At 38.2% G+C, this 25,662-nt stretch overlaps 1 protein-coding gene across 7 annotated transcripts in view; it reads left to right on the top strand.

Annotated features, from left to right (window-relative positions):
- Positions 1 to 25,662, top strand: part of zeb2b (zinc finger E-box binding homeobox 2b) — a 102,285-nt gene that overhangs the window by 19,786 nt on the left and 56,837 nt on the right. For 3 of the 7 annotated variants that reach the window (XM_058778377.1, XM_058778381.1, XM_058778375.1), the window contains exons 1-2: positions 7,985 to 8,137; positions 9,295 to 9,443. The exons of 2 other annotated variants lie outside the window; for them this stretch is intronic. In XM_058778377.1, the coding sequence (XP_058634360.1) occupies positions 9,371 to 9,443 (73 nt within the window). In that variant the 5' untranslated portion in view covers positions 7,985 to 8,137; positions 9,295 to 9,370. Of the gene's footprint in view, positions 1 to 7,982; positions 8,138 to 8,544; positions 9,444 to 25,662 lie in introns of those variants that run through there. 2 more of the 7 variants (XM_058778383.1, XM_058778376.1) reach the window with 2 other exon arrangements.

Below are 25,662 nucleotides of genomic sequence, written 5' to 3'. Positions count from 1 at the left end.
CAGCGCTGGTGACAAACGCCCTTCTTCCCCCACAGGCCCGTCACAACCTTATTAAGCACACAGACTAGTTAACCTTCACTAAATCACTAAATCAGGGATTAACTTACGGTGCCATTTTAATACTGTAGCAAGTCTGTGCTTTCTGCAGGAAACAGAGTTAAATCTACTTTTTTTTAGATATTATATATAAATACTATAATCGTATAATTATTGGGGTCAGTAAGATTTTTTTTTAAGAAAGCAGTACTTTTATTCATCAAGGACACATTAAATTGATCGAAAGTGACAGTAAAGACATTTATAACGTCACAAATGATATCTATTTCAAATAAATGATGTTCTTTTAAACTTTTATGTTCATTTGTGAATCCTGAAAAATAAAATGCATCACAGTTTCCATAAAAATATTGTGCAACACAACTCTTTTCAACATTGATAATAATCAGAAATGTTTGTTGAGCAGCAAATCAGCATATTAGAATGATTTCTGAAGATCATGTGACACTGAAGACTGGCGTAATGATGCTGAAAATACAGCTGCGCATCACAGAAATAAATTACAGTTTAACAGACATGCACATAGAGAACAGCAATTTTAAATTGGAATCATATTTCACAATATTACCGTATTTTTGTTAAAATATATGAATGAATGGTGCAACTCCAGTTTACTCCATATTATAGCTCATCTGGTCATAGTCACGTGATATTGCAGGACACGTTTTCTCATTGGTTTTTGTTAATGTAAGCTATTCCAAAAATGAAATCTGCAGCACCTTTACTTCAGTGCTTGTATCAGATGTGTGCTTATTAATAATAACACAGAGTCCGTGAGATCACACAGTGTGAGTAAACTCTGACCACACATCAAATCAAGCACACGAGTTAAATACACCATGTGACATCGGCGTAATGGCCAATCACAGTCTCTGCTGGATCGGGGTTTCATGTCCGTTAAATGTGATCTTTCCACAGACGCGGCTCTAATGCGCGTTACTTAAGGTGTGTTTCTCACGAGCGCACGGATCTTTAATAATGTCGACTTTAGTTGAATCTGACAGCCGAGGGCGAGAGTACTGTTCGTTAAACAGCTCCTCTGGCAGGCTAATCGTAGGGGTCAAAGGTCGCGGTGAGACAGTATAAGGGTCGGTTCTGATGAATCACCTACAGGTTTGTTTTAACCAGTGAACTGAGACTCTGATCTCTTTAGTGTGGAGAGCTGTAGTCAGTGTGTGTGTGTTTAGAGGAGCATGAGGAGATAATGAGACGTCCTCCTCTCGCCTCACCTGAAATACAATCCAGCTCTCCGTGAGAGAGATAAAGACCGTCTCTGTGTGTGTGTGTGTGTGTGTGTGTGTGTGTCACACAGGATGTAAAGCATTAAACCGCCTGCCTCGCTTGGCAGACTTTTGCATGACAGAAAAGAACAGGTTCACAGGTATAAACAATCACACACACACTGAGCTCAACAGGTGCTGAAGTTCATGTTTCAACATTACATTGGTTTTTTCTGTTCTCTTCACACTGAACATCCAGATCTCTCTCTCTTCAGTTATAAACGAGGAACTGCTGATGTCTAACTGACTCATCAACCAACAACTGACTAGATTATTCTGATGTTAGTTTGTATTTTTATTGTCATCTTAAATGATCATGCTGGCAGTGTGTTGTGCATTAGACAGTTGTCTCTTGGGAAATTAGTTTCCTGAACCTCGTCCCAGAAAATGCAGAACGTTTCCTCGATGTTCTCATATGGAACCAAATAAGAACATTTTGTGAATATTAGGTAACGTTCTCCAAACCTAAAGTAAACGTTCTCATGCGTAAAGAAAACATTCCTGGCTGACCAACAGGGAATGTTTGAATGTCTGTTGTCTGGGAATCAGAAACTAAAGAACCCATAAGCATTCAGGCAGATGTTTTGAATGTACACCATAAATGTTGTATTTTTAAATTCACAATGTAATTTTATTTTTTTCTTCTGTGTTGTGATGTACATTTGAGTGTAATTGATTATTGAAAAAGAAACAAATCTAATGCAGGTCTTGTTGCATTAGATGTTCATTGGTTGTTGAGATGTGGGTGTGGCACTCAAAATGGAGGCGGAGCTGAATGGGTGGATTATAAGAGAGGGGCGGAGTTTAAGTGGACTAAATGATTGGAAAATCCTGCATCACCAGAGATTAGAGTGTTGTTTTATTGGAAGATCCAGTTGTGACATTTTGATTACATTTTGAGGTAAAAAAAAAAAATAAATAATCAACAATATGCATTTAGAAAGTAGATGAATTTTCATTCCATGCCAATTTTAATGCTGATTCATCACTTGTTCATACAATCCAGCAACTAGTCTGTTTTTCAAATACAAATTCCTACTGTTAAAAATAGTCCAGTTTGATTTGAACTTGCTCTCAGATGTACAGTAGCAAGAATGCAGCCGATCACGTCTCAGTTCTGCAGAATAATGAATAAATCAGCACTCAGAGCCTGAGGAGGGTGAGGCTGGCAGGGGGCGGGTCATGTGACGCTCAGCTCTGTCCAATGAAAACTGTGACATGGTTTTAGGGATCTGGGCCGATCGTCTTGCATCTGTTCTCACTCACTCCTGTCTGTCTGTCTCTATCTGTCCCTCATTCACTACCGAATCTCTCACAACCCTCTGTCTGTCTGTCTCTCACATGTGAATGTGTTTATCTGCTTATATGGCGACATATCATAAACTTGTATTGTTTTTATTTAAAGTTAATTGTGTAAATTACACCCTGACTAAATCAAACACTTTAAGGGCAAAATCCAACTAAGAACACTTGTCATAATTACATACTTGTTAAAAATCATGCTGTTTTGCATGTCAAAAAAAAAAAAATATCTGTTATTTTATTTAGAAATCTTAATTTATTTTACTGTAAATTCTAAACAGAAACAGCAAGGATCTTTCAAAAGTGGTTCAGATGGATCAAATCCAAACACACTGTGACATTCTGGCCAATGAGAGAGAGAGAGAGAGCGAGCGAGAGAGGTTAAACTAGCTCAAGGGTTTAGTTGAACTCCACTGAGCAGTAAACACACTTTCACATGCTGCTCAGTATGACAGCCTCTGACTGATGGTTCCTTTTTCCGTGGGTTTCCTCTTTAATAATCATGTGTGAATACACACAGATATTCCCACAATACAGGTGTGAAATGAAAGAGTATTAACTTCTGCCGCTCTCCAAAGACATTTCAGCAAATGCTAGAGGATAAACTGATAAAATAAAAGAAATATCCCAGTTATCAGAACCAAGACATTATTATGGTTTGACAGCCTGATGCCATGAGAGCACTGTTTATTTTATGTTTTAGTTTGTTAAAAACTTTGAAGAAATTGGGCTTTAAAAAACCCAAATCAAAGCACCAATGTTATTTTAATATTATCTATATAATCTTTATTTACATTTTTTCAGTATTTTAACTTGAATTTCAGTGAATTTATGTGCTTTTGTCATAATAATGATGATGATTCAATTATATTTCAGTTTTAGTTTTTATTTATTTCCAGTTAATGATTTTAGTATTTAAAATATTTCAGTTTTACATGTAACTAATTGTATTATTATTTTATTTATATATGTTTTATGTTATTTAAGCTTTACTTCAATTAACAACAACAACAGTTTGCAATCAGTAGCTTTTTTTTTTCCTCCAAAGAACCGTTTAGCTGCAGCTCAAGAACCCTAAACAGACAGAATGACTCTTGATAAGAAGAGGATCTTTTGCTGAACCTTAAGAACTATTGAAGAAGCTTGATTTTTGAATGTGCTTTCATAGAGACAGGTGTGATCTTCTCAGGATGCCCATTTATTGAATTTCTCAGGTAGCGGCAACATGCAATGATAAAAATGTTTGCTGGAGTATATAACAGTCCTCCAAAGAGGAAACGTGTGTGTGTGTGTGTGAAAGACAGAGACATAGGTACAATTCAATAGAGCAGCCGATAACAGCTCATCTCTGCCCTATAATACTCTCTCTCTCTCTCTCTCTCTCTCTCTCTCTCTCTCTCGCTGTGGATGAGTGTGGACAATAGTCTCAGCAGTGGCCCCTGATTGCCTCTTTTCACATGTTAATGAGCATCTCTGCGTTCCTCCTCTTTCTCAAATCTCCACAAATTATACAGCAAACACAGAAAAGGAAAATCCTACGGCTTTTTTTTATTCAACAAACTGACATGTAAATGCGAGTGTAAGTGTTGTCCTCCGCCGCTCTGATCGGCAGCTAATTGTAGCCGTCAATTGTATAAGATGCTCTTTTACTTCAACACAAGCCCGGATCAAACACAATCAACTCTTCTGCCTGTTTAAGAGAGAGAGAGAGAGAGAGAGAGAGAGAGGGAGATGTTCGTTGTCACGGTGATGACTGCGTTTATTCGCATCACATGTTTGAATATAAATATTTGTTGATTTGCTCATTTTGCGTCTCACTGAGATCTGAACGCTGTGGAGGATGCTGTCTGTCTGAACGTGACCGAAGAGAAAGACAGACCAGACACCACACAAATATTCACAGTTCAACACTTTATTGCATCTATAACTGATAGTACTTAATCAAATATTAAGGACACAAATATTTACTCAGATTCAAATTTATTCAGTATTTATGCAAATATATGAAGTGGCAACCAATCGGTTTCATGTTGTCATATTGTGTGTTTTTTGAATGACTGATGAGTAATTGACCAATCAGCATCCAGGAGTGGAAGGATCTGTTTTATAATGCCCTTTTGTATTGTTTACTTATCACATATTCTGACATTTGACATTGCATTTGATAGTGAATCATTTGTCTTATTTATTGTAAAGCCATATGCTCTTCCTCACAGCAGATTTTAAAATAAAAAGAGGAAAATGTGAAGAATCCCTCACACACACACACACACACACACACACACGTACACAAACACGCAGCGCGTCTTTATCCGGCGGCCCGGCGCACTTCCACAAGAGGGCCAAATCCTGCAGGAGAAAGTCACGTTTTATTTCATAGGATAAATTAAATTTCACACCCCTGCGAAGTTTATAGAGCACATAGCAGCAGATTTTTACAAGATTCATATGCAAATGTGCGTCGAGATTAGAGATACAACAATTATTCCAGTTCGTGATAAATTATTCATTTAACAACCGTCAATTATTAATTCCACAGAAACAATAAGCTGTGTTTCTGTAGGCAGAGTTTCCTATTTTAACGGACCTTTACCTTCCTCTCGCTCTCTCTCTCTCTCTGTGAACTCTGTTAATGTCAGAATTAATCGTGAATGTTTTCCATTTCCTTCTCTGTTTCAGAAAGCCAGAGCATCAAAATAGTTAAAAATATGTCGTCGCACTGCTACTTTTACCTCGCTGGAGACCTGACCTCTTTACCGAGAGACGCTCGGATTCATCGCTGTCTTCGCCGAGCGTCTCTCGTTTGATGTGTGCAAATGAAGAGAGTCGGCTGATAATCAGATCATTGGTGTTCAGAGTCCTTCCTCTGCACAGAACAAGTGCTACATGTGAAAATCAATAGCTATTTGATGCATACGGCATCTGTAGCTGCGCAGTCAGTATCCCAGCATGCTGTTATATACAGTAGACCGAAGCCGTGTGAGCACAGGAGCCTGCGGCTACAGCACAACAACTCATTTCATATGTTCCAGAGACTTTGAAATCACTCTCTCTGCTAACTCTGCACTATAATTGTCCATCAATCTGCCACGGTTCTCTTTTTCCTTTCTTTTGTCTGTGCGTGTGAGATACGTTCACCCTGTACAGCTGTCATTCACATTAAAATGCGTCTGTGAATGGAACAGGTTTGTTGGGTAAATGCATAATTAATAAGTACAGATGAGAAATCGCTACCGCATGTAATGCATGTGCATGCATGCTGTATTTGCACAGAGGTGGATCTGTGAGCAGTCAGACGGGCTTTTTGGCTGGCGATGTACATGCACACATGAAGATGTGATAATTATGCTAATGAAATACACGCCTGTAACTCTGGTACTGTTGTGTGCGGCGCAGTGTGCTTTATAATGACTACCAAAATGAACTAGCGACACAGGACAGGGACCCCAGCAGTTCATGCAGGAAAATGACATGTATACTGATGAAGGGAAAAAAAAAAAAAAAAGATTGATGTAGAAACAATTTTTCACTCATAAATTATTTCAAATAAATGGCAAATAATGCATTGAATTACATGTGAAATATCGAAGTAGAAAGATTGAAATAGCATTTTCTTGTGAAACACGTTTTTTTGTAAATATTTTTTACAGTGCATTGTATTTTTTTCAAATACATTTAACTTGTGTTTTAAAATTAAAACTGATGCAGTTCATTTTAGATATTTTTATGCATTTAAAAAAATGCACAATGTCGTATTCAGGTTTCTCATATCCTTATAGTTACTCATTTTACAGGGATTTGCTTGAATGATACAGGTTTCATTTACAATTTGAAGTACATTACAATTGTAAGTTATAATGCACCACTGGCAATGATCGTTCAGAGAAAAGCCACCACAAAAACCCTTTAGTAGCACAATGTTTCTGAGCTGAATATGTGACAGGTCAGAAATGAAGGAGAGGGTGTAACGGGAGCGAGCGCAGAGAGGGGGCGTCTGTCTCCTCCATTAAATGAACACATTCATGAACCCAGAGGGTCGCTGGATGAGCGTTTGCCTGTCTCACACAATATTTAACAACGTGTAAAATACTTGCATATAAACAGACAACATACATGCGGAAAGGATAGATAGATAGATAGATAGATAGATAGATAGATAGATAGATAGATAGATAGATAGATAGATAGATAGATAGATTTAGAATAGAATTAATGCAAAAATGCATGCTTTATGTGATGGCATACAAATAAGCTAATTTTGTTTTTAGTCAAAAATATTACTTAATATGATTGAATCAATCTGATTATATCAGTGGGCATCAAATCAAGTAGAAATCACAGACTAATGATTGATTAATTATTGTCTGACTGATTTGTGTCACTCACCCTACAGGAATACAGCAGCTCCTGTCACGGACAAACCAAGTGCACACCCTCACAATTTAAACAATTCAAATAATAAAAGATGTCATATAATAATAATAATAATAATAATAATAATAATTATTATTATTATTACTTAACCATTTGTATTTGTTATTTTTAAATGCATAAATACATACCTGACTGATTATAGATTGCAGGAGTCTGATGCTGAACAAAAGCATCAATCAGTGCAGATGCCAGTAGATTGATGTCTTCATTATCCTCACAAATACTGAAAGAACAGAAAGTCTATTCACATAAAACGCTGTCGCCCTCTGAAGACTTCAGCACTAAAGCGTAAAACACAGTAGAAGACAAATAACAATAACGGTGAAAGAATGCAGAGAGAGAGAGAGAGAGAGAGAGAGAGAGAGATCTCATTCACGCCCTTAAATGTGTCGGAATCCCTCTGAAATCTCATCGAGAAAGCTGTTCATTCTTTCATTTTGGACTGAGAATTATGAGAAAATGACATAAAATGCAGTACAAACCTCACTGCGTTGCATTGAGTGCCTTAGGTTCTTAAAAAAGCCTGAAATCAGCGTTCTTACCTGTGCACCTGCAGACTCACCTGTCACAGGAGAGCGCGCGCTCCCCGCGTCTCCTCCGACAGAACACTTTTCCTCCTCAAATTCAGCGCTTCTCCTCCTCAGATTCGTCTTTTTGATTGCACCCTCCTTTATTTCTCCTACAATCGTGCTTGTCGCCGGCGCTGAAGAGAGGGAGCGTAACCGCGCCTGAACTTTCTTCAAACGTTATTCGTGTATTCGCTATAAAGGTGCCTGATGCTCTGTGTGTGTGTGTGTGTGTGCGCGCGCTCATAAAACACACACGTTTGGCTCTATTATCCCTCCCTGTGCTGATAGGTGGCGTGTGTTTCTCTCTCTCTCGAAAAGAAAGGAGGAAAACAGTGTCATTCGAGGCGTGTGAGCGCGTCAGTCCGAGCGCAGGTTTGAGTCCTGGAGTGTGTGAGAGGATCAGTCAGGAATAACGCGCCTCTGTTTCTCAGGCTTTATTCTGGACCCAGACACTATAACACACACAACACACACTCCTGCAGCCGAGACCACAAGGTAAGGCACACTCTTTTACCTTCACGTCATCTTTAAAATAATCCTAATGCGAAATAAAGCCGCTTTCATGCTGCTGGATTCGGGATGCTCTTAGTTAAAGTCAAACACAAAGGTGTGTGTTTTTTTCCTCTTACCTATGCGTTCACCTGTGCAGGTGCGCTGCGCGAGCGGTCCAACTTATTCGAAACTGACGTTTTTATTCCAGAAAGGAAACCAACGCCTGGCGTTGCTTCCACTAACCATTTTTTTTTTCAAATGCAAACTAAATATATATATTTTTTCTTTCTGTAATGTTGCAATGCGCGAGATCAGTGATAGAGAAAATCATGCCACATCGCTACAAATTCAGCTGTAAATGCATTTATTTTATTGAGCTTTTTTAACAAATACAATTTTAACATGCAGTCACAAAAACTATATAGTTATTTTAAGTAAAAACAAATGCAAAATAAAAGTATTTATGCAGTTTTTAAATATTTGATTCATTAATGATTATGATATCTGTATGCGTTTTATTTTACTCGCAATTTCATTATCTAGCACTGCGTATTTATTCAAGCATACAGTCATTATCATTACAGAGAGATGTTATATAGATCGACATTTTTCAAAGTTTTCGTCTTCACTAATACTTGAAGAGCTCAAACACTCAGAAAGTCAAGGGGGAAAATAGATCAATAGATCTCTGATACACGTGGGGTTTATTCAAGATAATATACGATTTAAATGTTAATGTTCATAATATGTTAAACAACGCGTTCTCATTTTATTATTTCCCGATTATACCTTCAAACAAACTACAGAAAATCTCCCTGATCTAGCTAATTGGAAGCTCCCCAATAAACGCAGTAGACAAATAATAACAATCAGCAGTTAAAGTGTCTTTATAGACACGAAACATGTCAAATATAAATCCAGCCTCTGACCTTTGAGACTAGCTGTTATTTCGCATTTTGCGTGCGAGTCAGAGGACACACACGCACCGTTAAACTGTTTATTTAGATGTCCATAAGTCATAATGCACGCGTCTTCCAGTCTCCGGTGATCAGATGCATGGACAGCGAATGATCTGAGAGGCTCTCATCAGTCTCATTCACTCATGTGCCGGTGTTTTTCTGTGTCTTTCTGTTCGTGTGCTCGGGCTGATGGGCTGCCAGAGGGAGCGGTCCACCCTGCTGCTGTGTTTGCTCGGGTCTGAGTCCATGCAAACTGCCATCTGATCCACGTTTATCAATGCGGGAGCTGATCATGGCGGATGGCCCCCGGTGTAAGAGGCGAAAACAAGCCAACCCGCGGAGGAAAAACGGTAAGAGCGGCTTGGGAAAGTGTCCTGGCGCGGTGCGTAAACGGACGCGTTACGCGGGACGCAGAGAGAGGAGACCGGACAGATCAGGGTCCAGATGGGAGTACGTTTAAAAGAGCACAAGTAGAAATCGGACTGAACAGGCGTGATGTAAATAAAGGCCAAGTAGCGGAGCTTTTTCTCTCTGTATTTTCGCGCAAGTTTGGAAATGAAAGTTTGTGCGTAATTCTCAGGAGCGTTAAACGCGCTCTGAACACGTTAGATGCCTGTGGATTCTTTACACTTGCGTTTCGTTTGTTTAAGAAGCTGCTGACCGTCCAGAGACACCGATTGGACAGTCCCTGTGCATTATTTTCATTCATTCTCAGATGCATGAATTAGAGGTGCTCGTGCTCGTTGTGTTTTTGTGTGGAGCTCCGTTAGTCGCAGTCAATGTCACACAAGTGCCTGGTAAACACAGTTTTGCATTAATGCAGCACGCATGCTGATTGTGAAGCACAGATGAGTTGATTTTATAAACTTGTGCTGCTTCCAGGGATGTTTTAGGTCAGCGTGTTGTATTTTGAGGGTAGCTGTTTTGGCGTTTTACATATGCATAAACACTATAGTGTTTTATATAAACTAAACACGCCAGGCGATAGATTAGGTTGCATTTGAAATTGTGCGTGAGTGTTGGTTCGGGTGCCGCGCTGCACGTTTGAGTTTTTAATTCTTCTGCTTCACGAGGATTAAACGCTGCGATCAGTTCAGTTCCATCTTCCTCTTTCCTTTATGAAATGTTTCATATTGATCCGCTAAAAATCAATACGAGTACGAGAGTCTTTTCACTCTCACGAGTGTCTTCAAGCACTAAAGTTTAAAAAGCGTAATTCTGTCCTCCCACTTTCTGAATAGAGACTTATGACTAATAATGCATTTCATAAAATCTAATGAAATACCGTCTTACAGTCCATGCATATGCGTTTGTGTTTTTAATACAGCGTGTGAGTGATTTGCATAATAATAACGGTACAGAAATATTCAAATGCAATGTTCAGTTTTGTGTTTATTATTTGTGGAGCTCGTGAATGCGTTTAAGTGTGCATGGTGATACTAAATTAATTGTTTAGGTAGAAATAAAAATGCACCAGTGGAGAAAAAAAAAAAAAGCATCTTGATATGAAGTGACAGTCGTTTTAAAATGAGGACACAGATGAAATATTCAGTGATGCTGGAAGACTGCAGATTTGAGCTCAAAGAAATATGAAGGGTGAAACATGTATGTTCTCACACACCTGCTGGATTCAGTGTGTCCAGGTGAATTCAGGTGTGCACTGTAAGACATTTAGCATAAGTAAATGCTTCAAAAATTAATATAACCGTATTTTTAATTTTTTTTGCATGAACCCTGTAGATATTTTGCATCTTATATAAAGATAATCAAATCAAGCAAGTGTAGCGTTTTATCATTCTAATTCGTGTTCAGTTTTGCTCTGCATTTTCTGCCTTAAAGGAAACTTTTAGTTCAGTCAGATTAATTGCGAACATCTTGCTTCAGCTCTCTGATGAGCTAAAACCCAAAGCATAGAGGGAATCTGACGTGTGAAGAGTTAGAGTTTGTCTGCTGGAAGAGAACGCTGCTGTCTCCGGCTCTTTCTCCTGTGCTAAACTTCAGTCCAGCTGCGGTGCTTCTGCTGTCTGTGAATGTTCAGTGCAGTCAGTCAGAGCTGCTTGTGACCGTTTATTTCGCATGCACTATTTTTACAAAATATCTGTAGTGTGCGAAGAGCAGATCAGATGTCAGGGGTCACGTGGGAAGTCTTTTCTGTTTGTCGTGCCTGCATGCACGGGAAGTCTTTCACAAATTCAGTGCTCTGAAATTACAGGAAGAGCCCTTTTCCTCCCGAGCAGTTGACGGCCGTGGGGTGTCCTAAGATGCATATTTTCACAGGTTTCCTGCAGCACAAAGACGTGCTCCTCGTGGTGCATTCAGCCAGATTGATTACATCATTTCAGGTTTGGAAAAGCTCCTGCGTGGCGCGAGGAGAAGCCTCTGTGTTTGATTATGGCAGCTGAGCCGTCGTCGCTGAATTAGGAGGGGGTGATTCTTTCGCTCGGGCTCTTTCATCCCCAACAATGGCAGATTCCGCCCCGTCTAAACTGTTTCTGCGCCCCCATTATGCTGCGCGGCTCCCTCGCCGCACAGCCCCTCCTCTGCCTCCTGTGTTTGGGAGGAGCGGGGCCGCTCACAGCTGATTGTCAGCTCTAATACGTGTCATTTACATGTGCGTAAGGTGAACCGAGCGTGAGCGTGCACCTTTGGTTCCCCTGCGCGGAGAGAAACTCCTGAGTTTCTCAGAGTTTAGGTTGCACTGCGAGGAGCTGAGAGAGTTTTAGAGGAAGAGGAGGATGGCGGTGCTCCTCGTCTCTGGCGTTCTCTGATCTCCTGCTAGTTCACACGGCATTTCTGAGCTCGTTTTTGCACTCTCGTGTGTGTGATTTGTACACGATTATATTATCTATGCTCTTTATATGTGGAATATATATTGAAGAGTTGTCTGGGTAAAAACCACCAGTTTTTGCTTTAAATAATTTTATTTTCAGGGCAGAGTTGGTTGTGGTGCATTAGTCTGTCTCTATCATTTCAGAATTTTTTTTTGCAGGATTATTTTAGCACTGACTTGATCGCTTCGATTCAAACGTCTTCAGTGCATGGATGCGTGGAAGTATCTCCCGGGAAGCATACAACACATCAAGGAATATCTGTCACATTTAAAGTGCCATTTTTAAAGGAGATGACAATATTTCATCAATTCAGAATGAGCAAACTTTCAAATAGAAATAATATCCTTTTATAATTTTATAAATGAATCCTTAATAAATAATAACCTTAAATAAAAACATATATGCATGTGAAGCCAGTTTTCTTAGCTCGTCTTTTTTAATTGTATTTTTCCTTAAAAATGCAACCCTAAAATGTACCTGCTGATGTGAAATGCGCCTGCACAGCTGAAGTGCCTGTCAATCACAAACATACACATGCTCCGCCCCTTGTGTTTGTTTATTGAATATTTGATCTAATTTGATAACGCCGTCTTCCACCAATACGATTTCTCTCCGCTCCGTTTAACACATTATAAATGATTTCAACAGAACTCCACATATTTTCCACAAGAAAATTCCACAGATTCTAAATGCACGGGTTTTATTCGTGTCAAAGTAATTATTTAATGCGGCTACATTAAGATATGCCTTTGAATGTCATTTTTAAGGTCCTTTCAGTTCCTTGAGGTGACAAATTCATGATTTCACTTTGCACTGCTCCCAGTTGTATTTTATCGTTGTGTTTCTTCTGCGATCTCGTCTCTGAAGATATTTTGGCCTATCGGAGGGTGGGGGGAGTCAGACCCAGAGCTCTGTGGAAATGCCTTAGGTGTGACTTCACTTTCACTCACATCACCGCTGACCCGACTGCCTTTCATATCACATCCACCGCGTCTCCACCGGTAAACATCCCCCGAGGGCCGAACAAAGAACACGGCCCTTTCTCCTTAATCACAACCCAGCCCTCTCTCACTCTCTCTATCTCTCTCTCTCTCTGCCAGCACGCAGCATTTGCATTCAGCTTCAGAAAGGCGCGCATAAAAAGGGGGAAGAGCGACAGAAGAGAAAAAAAAAAAAAACAGAGAATAAAGGCAGAAGAGGGTGGGTGTCGAGAGCAAAATAACTGAGGTGTTTGTGAATGTTTGTTGGGCCTCCCCTGGTTACGGCCCTTATATAGACCCACACACACACACACACACACACACACACAGATAGTGTTACGCAGCGGCATGTTCGCTCTATTCATGGCTGCACACTTTCACACTTAAGAGAAAATCATCTGTGTGAGGCACGGCTGCTTTAAGACGCAAGAATAGTTTGGAACAGGTGTGTGTGTGTGTTTAGATAATTTAATGTGTTTTGTATTTATCTTTTTTATATTTAAAGAATATAATTTTTGGCATGATCTTTAGCTTAGCAAGCGTGTAGAAATGGGACTGTAGATTTGCACTGTAAATGCATTTGTCATGGCATTTTTTTTTTTGTTTTTGTTTGTTTCTCTAGCCGGATCTCACATGTGCAGTCCATCGAGCTTAACTTATTGAGCATGGGAGGCATCTTTAATAGATGACTGATAATAAATAAATAACAAAATACAAAAAAAAAAAAAAAATATATATATTTTTAAATATAATAATTTTTTTATTTGTTTAGTTTATATAAAATGATATTACAAATAAATTATATACAATTTAAAATGTTTTAAATGTCAGTATTTTTTTTGTTTATTTTTATATTTTGTTACTTTTAAGTTGTTTTATATGCTTTTACAGCTTAAAGAGGACTGATTCAGAATGGACATTTCTCTAATAGTTTCACTCTAGCTAGACAGCTGTTTTTTTCTAAATATAAACATTTTTGAAATACGGAGGATTTTTCTTTTGCACACACTGAAGGGTGTTTATCTGGATTGGAGCACATTATTTTTCTCCCTGTATACTCTCAGTCTGAGCGTGTAAAGAGACGGCAGAGAGCTGCTCCACCTCTGAAGGCATCATGTGACGGGAATTCCACAAACTCTTTTCTCCTTCAGAACTTCAGCCGAGAGATTATCAGTCCGCTGGATTTATCCCCATTTACTTCAGCAAACACCTTCGGACACCGTGAGAGAGAGTTAGCTCACTAAAGCAGGTTGCTAAAACTTTACCGTCTGCTGACAGAGCGCCGCGCTCGCAACGCCACTGTCACTGGTTCGATTCTGCATGTACTGATACAAAGAATAACTTACATGCAGGATACTTCAGAAAATGTATTTTGTTGTTGTTGTTGAAAACACTTGAGCTATTAATGAATATTAATCTCATTTGTGATTTTTCTTTCCATGCTGGTGAGCATTTGTCAGATTTTTCAGGTGTATATGAATTTTATCTCCAAACAGTACAGTAAAAGAATACAGCTATAAAATGCAGCTCAGATTATTTGATATTTGGAGAATCTGATGAGAAATGTTTGAGTTTATTTCAAGAGCAATGCAAATCTTAACACAATTTGAGACATTTGTTGAGTTCTTTCCTCTCTATAGTTTTAGCTATATTTAATCTATTTGTTGTCGTAAGGATATTAAAAAGATCTCACTGGTGATTTTTCTTTCACTGTAGTCCGATGTAAATGCTGAAACTGTGCTCGTTTTGGAGGATGTGATGTTGTTCTGCTGTTGATTGGGTTAGATTAGCTCTTGAGGTTCCTCGTCAGTCTAATCTTCATGTTTAGCCTCTATAACACACTAACAGCACAGAGATTGTCTGTCTCTATCTGCTTCAGGTTTTGCTGCTGGATGAAGTTTCTCTCGACTGTGCTGATCATAAGGTGTTTGTTTAATGTCCAGTGTGTGTTGGAGTGACATAACGTCATAGTTCATGTGCTTATTTTTTTGGATTTGCTGGGTTAATGTGAGGAAGATTGCATGTCACTTCACAAAGTTGGGAGAAAACGTTCATCCAAGATGAAGCTGTAGATTTTATTCACTCCCATCAGCAAGGATCGGAATATTGCATCTGCATTTTACAGTTTCTAATAAACTTAGAAGCCAACTGGCTAATAATCCTCGCTTTATTTTCTCACCAAAGCCAGTTTTTACTTTCAGTTAACAGAGTGAGTGTTCAGTTTGGACCCTGGACAACACTGTACCCTACAGACAAACGTCATATGAAGCTCGCTGTCTGTCCATCTGCACTAAAACATCAGTCCGGTCGGCCGTGTGATTGCGTGCGCTTCTCGTTTTCATGTATCGTGTGATGTCGGGCCGCAGTGCTCTTCATGCATCCAACTCAAAGCTCCTGGAGAAATATCACGGCTCATTTCAGATCTCAGACACGATTCATTTCCCATTGTCTCTGTTTGTGCATCATAATAATGTGTGTAAGATTTAGCATGGAAAAAAAATCTCAGGTGTCAACATGTTCATTTGCAGGAAGGGCTGGTGTGACTGCCACTCTTGTGCCGCTCAGGTGTGAAAACACGCGTGTCGTCATTTGGACATGCTGCCGTGTTGTGCAGGTTTGTGCTGTATAAATTAGCAGGATGAGTTTGATGGCCACATTCTGGAGAAGAAAGAATGAGGTAAAGAAACGGATAACATTTGCATCATTTATTCTCTAAAGATGATTTTAAAAGTCTGATATTTGTGATATTTAAAAATTAGTCCTACAAAATGTCCTCAGAGGTTTTTATTATATATATATGCACACATTTAGCATATTACAACACTATAATAATTATACAATCAATCCCTAAACCTACAAGAAAACATAAATAATATATTTTGTACTTCATTTATTTGACAAACAAACAAACAATATAAGTAAATAATACAATAATACTACAAATAATACTAATAAATAATAGTGTTTCATTAAATAATGAATTAATCAATTAATTAATTATATATATATATATATATATATATATATATATATATATAAGTACTACATGTTTTATTTATTTTCTCATAGTGTACCGGATTGGGTAATTATAGATAGATAGATAGATAGATAGATAGATAGATAGATAGATGATAGATTTACCAGTTTATATCCTAAAATATAAAATATATTCCTTATATAAACTCTCTCTTTCAAGAATTGGCTGTATAAAGACATCACACACATGCGCACACATACACAGAGGCTGTTCTCTCTTTGATGATTGTCGGTTTTCTTCTGGCAAGGTCAGGCAATCAATAAGAGATGTGTAGATATCAGATCATGACATCAGGAACCCAACACACACACACACACTCCTCCATATTTCAGTTCATTTATTTTCATAGCAGAGATGAAGATTATTAAACCATCATATCAGCCTTCATCTGTTTATGAGCCTTCAGAAAAGGAAAAGTCCGCTTATTTGAGGTGTTTGATGTGTGAGATTTTGACGTCGGTACTGTATTTAGTGTTTTAATCATCTCACCATCAGCACAGCCCAGGAAATTGTTGAAATTGCCGTGTTGGCTTGTTGCTTTAACCTTAGGTAAAAGTGTGCCAAGGAGACGTGGAGACGCGCACACACACTCGTTTTCCTCGTCCAGAGGGCTGGCGTGTGTGTTGTGGTTAATGGACTTTGACTGCGGATAAAGCCTTGTGCTGCAGCGCCCGTCAAAGCCACGTCTCGCCGCTGTCACACACAAATGTCAAACAAACACCTCCTCAGGTAGAGCTGGGCTAATCATACAGACAGCGTGTCCTCAGCCTTTCCACAGGACGAGCCCCGCGGCTGCGCTTCAGAGCCTTTACCTGCCCGTGTGTGTGCTTTTATTCACTCGGTGCATCATAGAAGTTAACTGGCACTGTTAATGATTTACAGCTCACACCTGGTATAAGTAACTTGCATGAGTGGCTGTGTATATTACTCGAATCCCAGAGGAACATTTATTTTGTCGCTTTAGATTCAACTTTAGTTTCTCAGGAGATCATCCACAAGCCAACAGAGTATAAAGCTACTTGGATAGCAGTTCATTTGGTATTTGATGAGAAATGTTTGAGTTCATATTAAGATCTCTTGCTTTTGCAGACTTTGTCATTTGAGAAAATGTGAGAACGGTGTGAAGCTTCTCTCTTTCTGATAGGAGGATGATTTCCATCAGATGATTTGCTTGATCTCTAGAAACAATTGAGCCTTATTTATGCTTTTTCTTTCCTATGTGATTGAAACACTCGCTGACACTGAGATTTGATGGTTTGTGTAAGTTATTGGTGTTTCTGAGTCTCTTTAGGTCTGTTTGGAGCAGTCACACTTCACAAACGTTATCAGTGCTCATAATTAGTGAAGGGACGGCCGGTGGAAGCGTTTCTCTCAGTAATTAAAGTAATGAAATATTCATTTCTGGCTTTTCTGAGAGGAGTGGGCAGTTCTATTACAATAGCAGACAGTCTCATCTGCAATTAGAGCGCGCGCGCACACACACACACCGTCATTTTAACCTTGTGTGTGTGTGTGTGAGTTCCCTGTCCGACGCAGAGGTTACCTTTTCCCAACGGTGCAAAATCGACTTGACGTAAGTGTTCATCAGTCGCAGGACTCTCCCCTCGAGGTATTTGCATCAAATCAACTCAGTCAGGCTACGAGAAGCTGACAGCAGAGAGACAGACAGCCAGAGAGAGAGAGACAGCGCTGATAGTGTGTGTGTATCGTGGGTGTTTGGGGTCAAAGTGTGTGTTCAGAGGTGTGAGAGCTGCACGCACGTCAGGTCGCTGCGTTATGGGTGTAAATTCAAGAAGACGCACACTTTACTCTGTGTCTCTTTATAGAGGTTTACTTTCATTTCACGCAGGGTCGTGAGAGAGTGTATGATTGTGGTTTGATAAATTTATTATGTGTGTTTGACTGTTTGAGGGTTTACTTAGTTTATAGTTTGGAGCCAACATTCACCGGACTATGACCCTATGAGGATTGCTCTAATATATATATATATATATATATATATATATATATATATATATATATATATATATATATATATATATATATATATATATTCTTTTCTTTTTTTTGTTGAAAGAAATAATACTTTTATTTATCAATGACACATTCGATTGATCAAAAGTGACAGTAAAGACATTTAGAAAAGATTTATATTTCAAATAAATGCTGTTCTTTTGAACTTTCTGTTCATCTGTGAATCCTGAAAAATAAAATGTATCATGGTTTCCACAAAAAATATTGGGCAGCATAACTGTTTTCAACATTGATAATAATCAGAAATGTTTCTTGAGCAGTAATGATGCTGAAAATTCAGTTTTGATCACAGTAATAATTACATGTTACAATATATTCTTGTAGAAAACAGTTATATGAAATTATAAAACTATTTTAAATTTGTACTGTATTTTTCTGTATTTTTTAAATATTGAAAAAATCTTTTGAACAGCAGATCATTTTTCTTTCTTTCTTTCTTTCTTTCTTTCTTTCTTTCTTTCTTTCTAGTTTAGTTTTAAATTTATAGCTATAATTAACTGTATTTAAATATAATACAATTCTGTAGTTGTTAAGTAGATACATAAAACACTTGGAAATGTGTATTGGTAAATCTTTTAATTATTATTTATGGAATTTTGGGATTTAAATTTTGAGCGTAGCAATAGTTTTTTGTGTGTGTGTGTGCCATTTACTGCCATGTATTTCATCAGTCTTGACAAAACATATTTCTCTACAGTCACAATAATATTTCAGATCAAAAGCTGCATCAGCTCCACACACACGCGCACACACACACAAACACACACACACAGAGAGCGTGGAATTGTAATAGAGCTTACCTTTGTGAAAAGCATTACAGCAGTGAGCTTCTGTTAGGTCGTTTTGGCCAAATGAAAGATGAAAAGGTTTGTGTTTGACAAGGAAATATTGCGCAATTATTTTCTGGAATATTCTTCAGTGCAGCTTTAGAGAGCACAGATAAGTCCTGAAGTGTTGAAAGTTTTAGTGAATATCTGCTCCAGTTCTGTCTTTGCCACACTACAAAGCCCAAATACTCTGCAAGTTCATCGCGAAAATGCCTCAAATCCCCCAAGAGGAAAAAAAGAGGAGAGAGAGAAAGGGAGAGAGAGAGAGAGAGAGAGAGAGAGAAAGAGACGCCTTTGTGCGCGGCTTTATTACACTTTTATTCATCTCTCACATGCGCTCATACTAAGAGGAGTGTGTCTCTCAACCTGTCTCTCAGGTGCAACTCGCCTGAACATTAGCCACTTTATATGTCACATTACTCTTGCTTTGACTGAGCAGAACTGGACTTTGGTGTCTAAAGCTCAAATGCAGAGAATGTGTCCGTGTTTATCACAATGACATTAATAAAAGCCGCCCTCTCCAACAGAGAGACCAATTAAATCCCAAAGAACACAGCCGGAATCTCCTGCAAAGCCAATGATGTTTTCACAGGCCTGTAAAGACAGTAGATCCACTGCGGCACACACAGAGTTAACCGAATTAAACAATTTGCAAACAGATAAAGTCAGTCAGTCAGTCTAAGACTTTTTTTTCCCCCCATGCAAAACAATTACTAAATTACAGTACATAAAAAACTGTTCTCTGACGGTATTTATGCAATCAACATAACCAAGAAACAAAACAATTTAATGTGGAAAAATCATCATTCATCTGCATTATAATTGCCGCTTTTCCTCATGTACACGGCAGTTAATTAAAATTGTGATTAAATCCATCTCTGCCGCCTAAGATGTCTTTCCCGAAACAGGTGGTACGGAATTTAAAAGTAAAGAGAAAAGCGTAATTAGCATTGGAAATTGAGAAATTGCCTGCAAGAATCGGTGTTAATTTCATTCTCTGATGAGGTGATTTATAACGGCGGCTCAGCCGAGACTCATCCGCGCCTTTCCCAGCATGCACTGTGAATGTGTTTGCTAAATATTTGAAGTGTTTTAAGGCAGAGAGCTGCACAGTTACCGCGGCTGATGGCTTCAAACCCGGAGCTCGTCTCTTCTGACACGCGTTTTCAAACGTGGATTTAACAGCCAATCAAGAGAATGTTTATCTGCTGTCTACAGCTAGGAGACAATAATAATGCCAACCGCGCTTTCTAAGACGTGGAGATCCGGCAGCGGTGGATTCTGGTGTGTCTGGGAACAGAAGGACACACACTGATAGACTTTCATCTGAACTCTCACCGCTCTAATTACTCAAGCACTCGTCAGATGGAAATGCTGATTACAGGGAGATTTATATCGCTGCTCCGAGAGTTTCATCCAGTTGGTTACTTGAGCTACTGAGTCTCATCTTGTTGAGCAGAAAGTATTTGGACACTTAAATTGTTGGAATGTCTTTGTATTAGATAGCGAATATCAAAATGCATACTTGCGTAGTTAATCAACTGATGTTTTCGTGCCTTTCTTTACAATAAAAATAGTTGCTTCGGTTGGTTTGTTTTTTTAAATTGTACACATATAAAATGATGTAGAAATAATTTGTATTTAGAAATTGCTCGTGAATTTTTACAAATAATTATGAAGAAATGGCAAGTAACGCTGAATTAAATGTGAAATTTTAAACTAAAACGACTGAAGTATATAATCTTGGTTTTATTAACAACTTCTAAAAATATTTTTTACAGTGTACATTGAAATAAAATTGTTGTAGAAATAATTTTCACTCATAAATTTGGAGTAAATTTCACAATTAATTGTATCATTGAATTAAATGTGAAATCTTTAAGTATAAAGACTGAAGTAGTATTTTCTTGTAAAATGTACTTCTAGTAATCTTTATTTATTTACTTATTTTTTATTTATTTATTTTTTACAGTGCATCTAATACAGCATCATCTTTTTCAAGCGTGACTTGAGTGACTGAATACTTTTTGGAGTCACTGTAAATCATTGTATATAATGCTTGTATGTTTATGAATGGATAAATACTCATACGTATACTTATTTTGTGAGTGAAATGTGTATTTCCATTGATAGTACAAGATTCAAAATGTCTGAGAAGAAAGAAAACAACAGTTACACACTTTAGCATTTTCATTCTTTCATTTCTCACCCAGAGAGTTTCCTAAAACACACACACACACACACACACACACACTCGCGCTCAGTTTATGCCGTGTTTCTCGGCCACAGAAGCGCCCAACATTTGCAGCAGTGTGTCAAATTGTTGCAGCTTTTCAGCGGGTGTCAGGGTGTGTTTGTAGTGCTGTGTGTTTGCTGTGTTCTGAGATTCAAGGTGCTGCTTCTGTTCAGCATGTCAAATGTAGCCCACACACAGCTCCTTATCTCCAAAGACCCCAAACACAGCGGACACACACACACACACACACACGCTTCCCAGAATTTCCCTTTATTATGATTTCATCCTATTCCTCTTGGAGTCACTCGACTGCTTGGGTCGTGTGTGATCTGACAGGTATTCCAGAGCGTAGTGACCCTTTACGAGCCCAACATACTGCAGCTGTCACACACACACACACACACACATACACACATACACACTCTGATGGGTTTTGTGTAACTGAGCTGGATGTTGGTGTGAATGTCTTTCTCTTTAGTGTCGGGTTGATTCGGTGTAGCATACAGTAGGAGCCCTGTGTTTTGCATGTGAAGGTGAATTGTTTTAATTTTGTGATTATTTAGACAATATTTGTAGATCTGGCCTATCACTGAGATTGCAGGAATGTTTTTTTTTTTTTATTGCACAGGTAGCCAGTTATCCAGATCCTGACCGTGACTTGGTTTCATCCATGAATTATTTCTCATTAACTGATATAATTATGAACATTTCTCCATGTGAAATAATTGACTCGTCTTTACAGTGCCAAGGCTTTGCATGACAAGCTGAGGTGAATATATTTACACAATCAATCGCGAGAAAACTATTTAACTCAATGTGTGGATTCCCATGCATAGAAAATTAGACACTGATTGTCGAGACAATAGTAAAGTGTTTTATATGCACAGAATGTGCATCTGTGTTCTGCTTAAATCTAACACCGAATTGATTCTCCCCCCCAAAAAATAAAATAAAATAATTTATAATGCACAGATTCTAAAGCAGCAATCCTCAATATTTTTACTATTTATGAATTTTTTTTTTTTGTTTGTTTGTTTTTACAAGGTACTGTTTAATAGTTGATGTTATTATTATGGCTGCCAATTAAAACATTTTGATTGTATTATTCTAAAATGCACATTGCTTTTAATTTCATAGAACATCAGATTTGCTTGGTTCTTTCTATAATTTCATTTTTTGAACATAATATTAAGTTATTTGTGACATATTGACATACACTACTGTTTAAATGTTTGTAATATTTTAGTTTTTTAAGAAATTAATACCTTTATTCGTCAAGGATGCATTAAATTGATCAAAAGTGACAAATACATTTATAATGTTCTAAAATATTTCTATTTCAAATAAATGCTGTTATTTTGAACTTTCTATTCATCTGTGAATCCAGAAAAATAAAATGTATCACGGTTTCCACAAAAATATTGGGCAGCACAACTGTTTTTAACATTGATAATAATCAGAAATGTTTCTTGAGCAGCAAATCAGCGTATTAGAATGATTTCTGAAGATCACGTGACACTGAAGACTGCAGTAATGATGCTGAAAATACAGCTTTGATTACCGAAATAAATTACAGTCTAACTGGTATTCACATAGATAACATTTATTTTAAATAGTAATAATATTTCACAATTTTACTGTATGTTTTGGATTAAATAAATGCAGCCTTGGTGAGCAGAAGAAACTTCAAAAATCCTACAGACCCTTTTACAAACTTTTGCATGAGGCTTTTTCACGTTTGTTTTAGGATGTCTTGACCTTTTTTATTTTTAAAATTTTAATCTGAATATTTAGTGCAACAGTGTATGTAGAACTTTCTGAATTGTATGCATTCTTTTAATTTGCATCTTTCTCTCTGCAGACCCAGATTCTGTGTGGGTCTGTATATCAGCAAACATGCACTATAGAGCCCAAACAAAGAGTAGAAACGCATTGAGGACGTGATGCTGTAAAACAACTAGTGTTGAGTTCATTTTCTGGGTAATTTTCAAATGTAGTAGATGTAGGTGAGCATAATTCATCCTAATCCTGCATGAGCTCCTGTTCAGTGTGTGATAGACAGAGAGCAGCCCAGAACACACACACACACACACACACACACACATGCCTTGAAGTGTGTGTCTGTGGAGAGAGAGAGAGAGAGAGAGAGAGAGAGAGAGAGGCGGGTACGGGCGAGTATTGCTGGATTTCACAGGTAACTGGATTACGTGGGCACATAATTGATCCATTTGGGGGGAAAATGACGGAGCTCTAAGCTTTGGAAATGGAGTTTATGAAACAGGCATTCGTAAATTCAAAGGAATCAATATGTCAATTTTATTACATCTTCAGGGCAGATGAGTTTTAAAAGAGCCCTGTCTTATTTTCCATGTGTGTGTTTCACACTACAGGTCCTGGGTGGCTGTTCTGTTTGATGTCGGTGTTTTATTGCATGCGCGAGCGGCTCGTTCCGCCCAGTTTGACCGTCTGCAGAAGCGCTGCCAGAAAAAGATGTTTGTCAGCGCTGCTGGCGGCGGCCGTGAGAACGATCCCTACGACGGAGCCTTTTAGTGCGTCGAGTAAAGACAATAAAGCATTCCTCGCTCTTCAAGCCATCCATTTATAATGCAGGAAAGTGGAGTAAGAGCATTTCTGCATTTTCATCAGTAAAATATTCACATTTCATTTACACCGTCGTGCAGCCCAACTCGCTTTTATTACTCAGCCAAGCTTCTGCTCTAATTTAAATGAATTATGCAGGCGAAAACTGATGCAAACAGACAGAAATGCAACGCTCGCTGCGGTGTTGCTTTTGTGCTGTCGAATTAAAACACGGCACGAGAAAGCAGGACCCTCAACCCTGAAGAAGAAGAAGAAGAAGAAGAGGAGGAGGAGCAGGTGGTAAAGGAGAGAAAGAGGGAGACATGCAATTACTCGGCCTGGTTTGCTGGCATTTGTCGAGCACTATTATACTAGTTCATTTTCCAGCGGAAGTTGGTGATGCTTGCATTTTTAATTCTGCGTTCTCTTGCTCGTTCACTGACTGGCATCTGCTATCAATGTTTGGCAGATGTGTGCGAGGAACGCCCGATTATCCGTCCCTCGCCCGCAGAACGGATGACTGCTCAGCCAGATCGCGTTTACGCACATGCATGCATGTATATGTATGCGGCTGCTGAATTATGGTAGCATCATGTCTTCTCATTCACAGATGAACGTCTCGCTCGTTCACAGCGGTCACTCTCCTGTCAGCACACCTTCACGAGTGTGAACCGCAAACCTGCGATAATGAGAGCAGATACTCCAGGCCTGAAACGCATCAAAACACACAAAGAGTCGGATCTGGATCGTATCGCCGAAGATCAGATCTGGCGGCTTTTGTGACGGTGGTATTTGGCGTCGGATTGTTTGCTGTCTGTTTTCAGATAGCCATCAGTCACTGCTTTCCACTCTTTCAGAAGCACAAAGACCTTATCGTGGATTATTCTCTAGAAACGAACACATCACACGCTGTGAGACGAGACTCTTCCAGGCTTGAAAGTTTGACGAGAGTCCAAAGCCCGTAGAAAACAAGCATCACACTTGAAATCGCTGTAATGTCTCAGTTGCTTTCTTGACTGAAAGTCTCCTGTAATGTCAGATCTGTTTTGTGGAGGGATTCAAAGGAGATTCAATTTGTGCTCAGATTTGTCAGAGACCTCAATATGAACTCAAACATTTCTCGACACTGATTTACTCATACATATGGAATTACAAAGAAACGGCAAGTAACGGTGAATTAAACATGACATTTTAAAGTAGAAAGACTGAGATAGTATTTCCCTGTTCTCCAATAATCTTTGTTTTATTTACAGCTCCGCAAAAGTGATTTCAATCTTTTTCTTGAGAAAAAGTCTCTTGTAATGTCAGATCTGTGTTCTGCAGAGATTCAAAAGTGCCTCAGTTTTCTGATTTCTAAATAGTCTTTCAAAATAGTGCTTAGACTTGCACAGTCCAAGTCAGAGATCTCAATATGATTTCAAATATTTCTCATCAAATATCTGAGCTGCTCCGCTGCAAAATATTTGGTGTAGGATTTACTTTGAGACAATTGTCTGTCAGAAAGTGCTAGTAAATTTCACAATAATTACTAAGAAATGGCAAGAAGCACATTGAATTAAACATTTCATTTTATTTATTTTTTTTAGTTAGAAAGACTGAAATATATTGTTGTACTCCAAAAATCTTAGTTTTATTTACAACATATATAAAACAGTGAATGAGTTCTGCTTTATTTATTTATTTATTTGCAGATTTGCACTATCCAAGTCAGAGATCTCAATATGAACTCAAATATTTCTTATAAAAGATCTAAGCTGCCACAGAGGAAAAAAACATATTATAATATTATAAACATATATATTAAATATATCCTTCACTCCGTGAAGACACATCAAGTAAAAGACTGAATTATACATTAAAAATCGAAGTAGAAAGACTAAAATAGTATTTTGTTGTACTCTGTTAATCTTTGTTTGATTTACAACTTCAAAAATTGTTTTTTTTTTTTACAGTGTATCCACGTTCATTTTAAAACTGTTACTGTATGACAACTATTGACTCATTTGTCTCTATTTTTGTCTCCTAAAAACCTTGATGCTTAGAT

This window comes from Onychostoma macrolepis, chromosome 06 (assembly GCF_012432095.1).
Source record: "Onychostoma macrolepis isolate SWU-2019 chromosome 06, ASM1243209v1, whole genome shotgun sequence".
Taxonomy (NCBI): Eukaryota; Metazoa; Chordata; class Actinopteri; order Cypriniformes; family Cyprinidae; genus Onychostoma; species Onychostoma macrolepis.
Note: the sequence above shows the minus strand (reverse complement) of the source record. Positions and strands in the feature narration are given on the sequence as shown.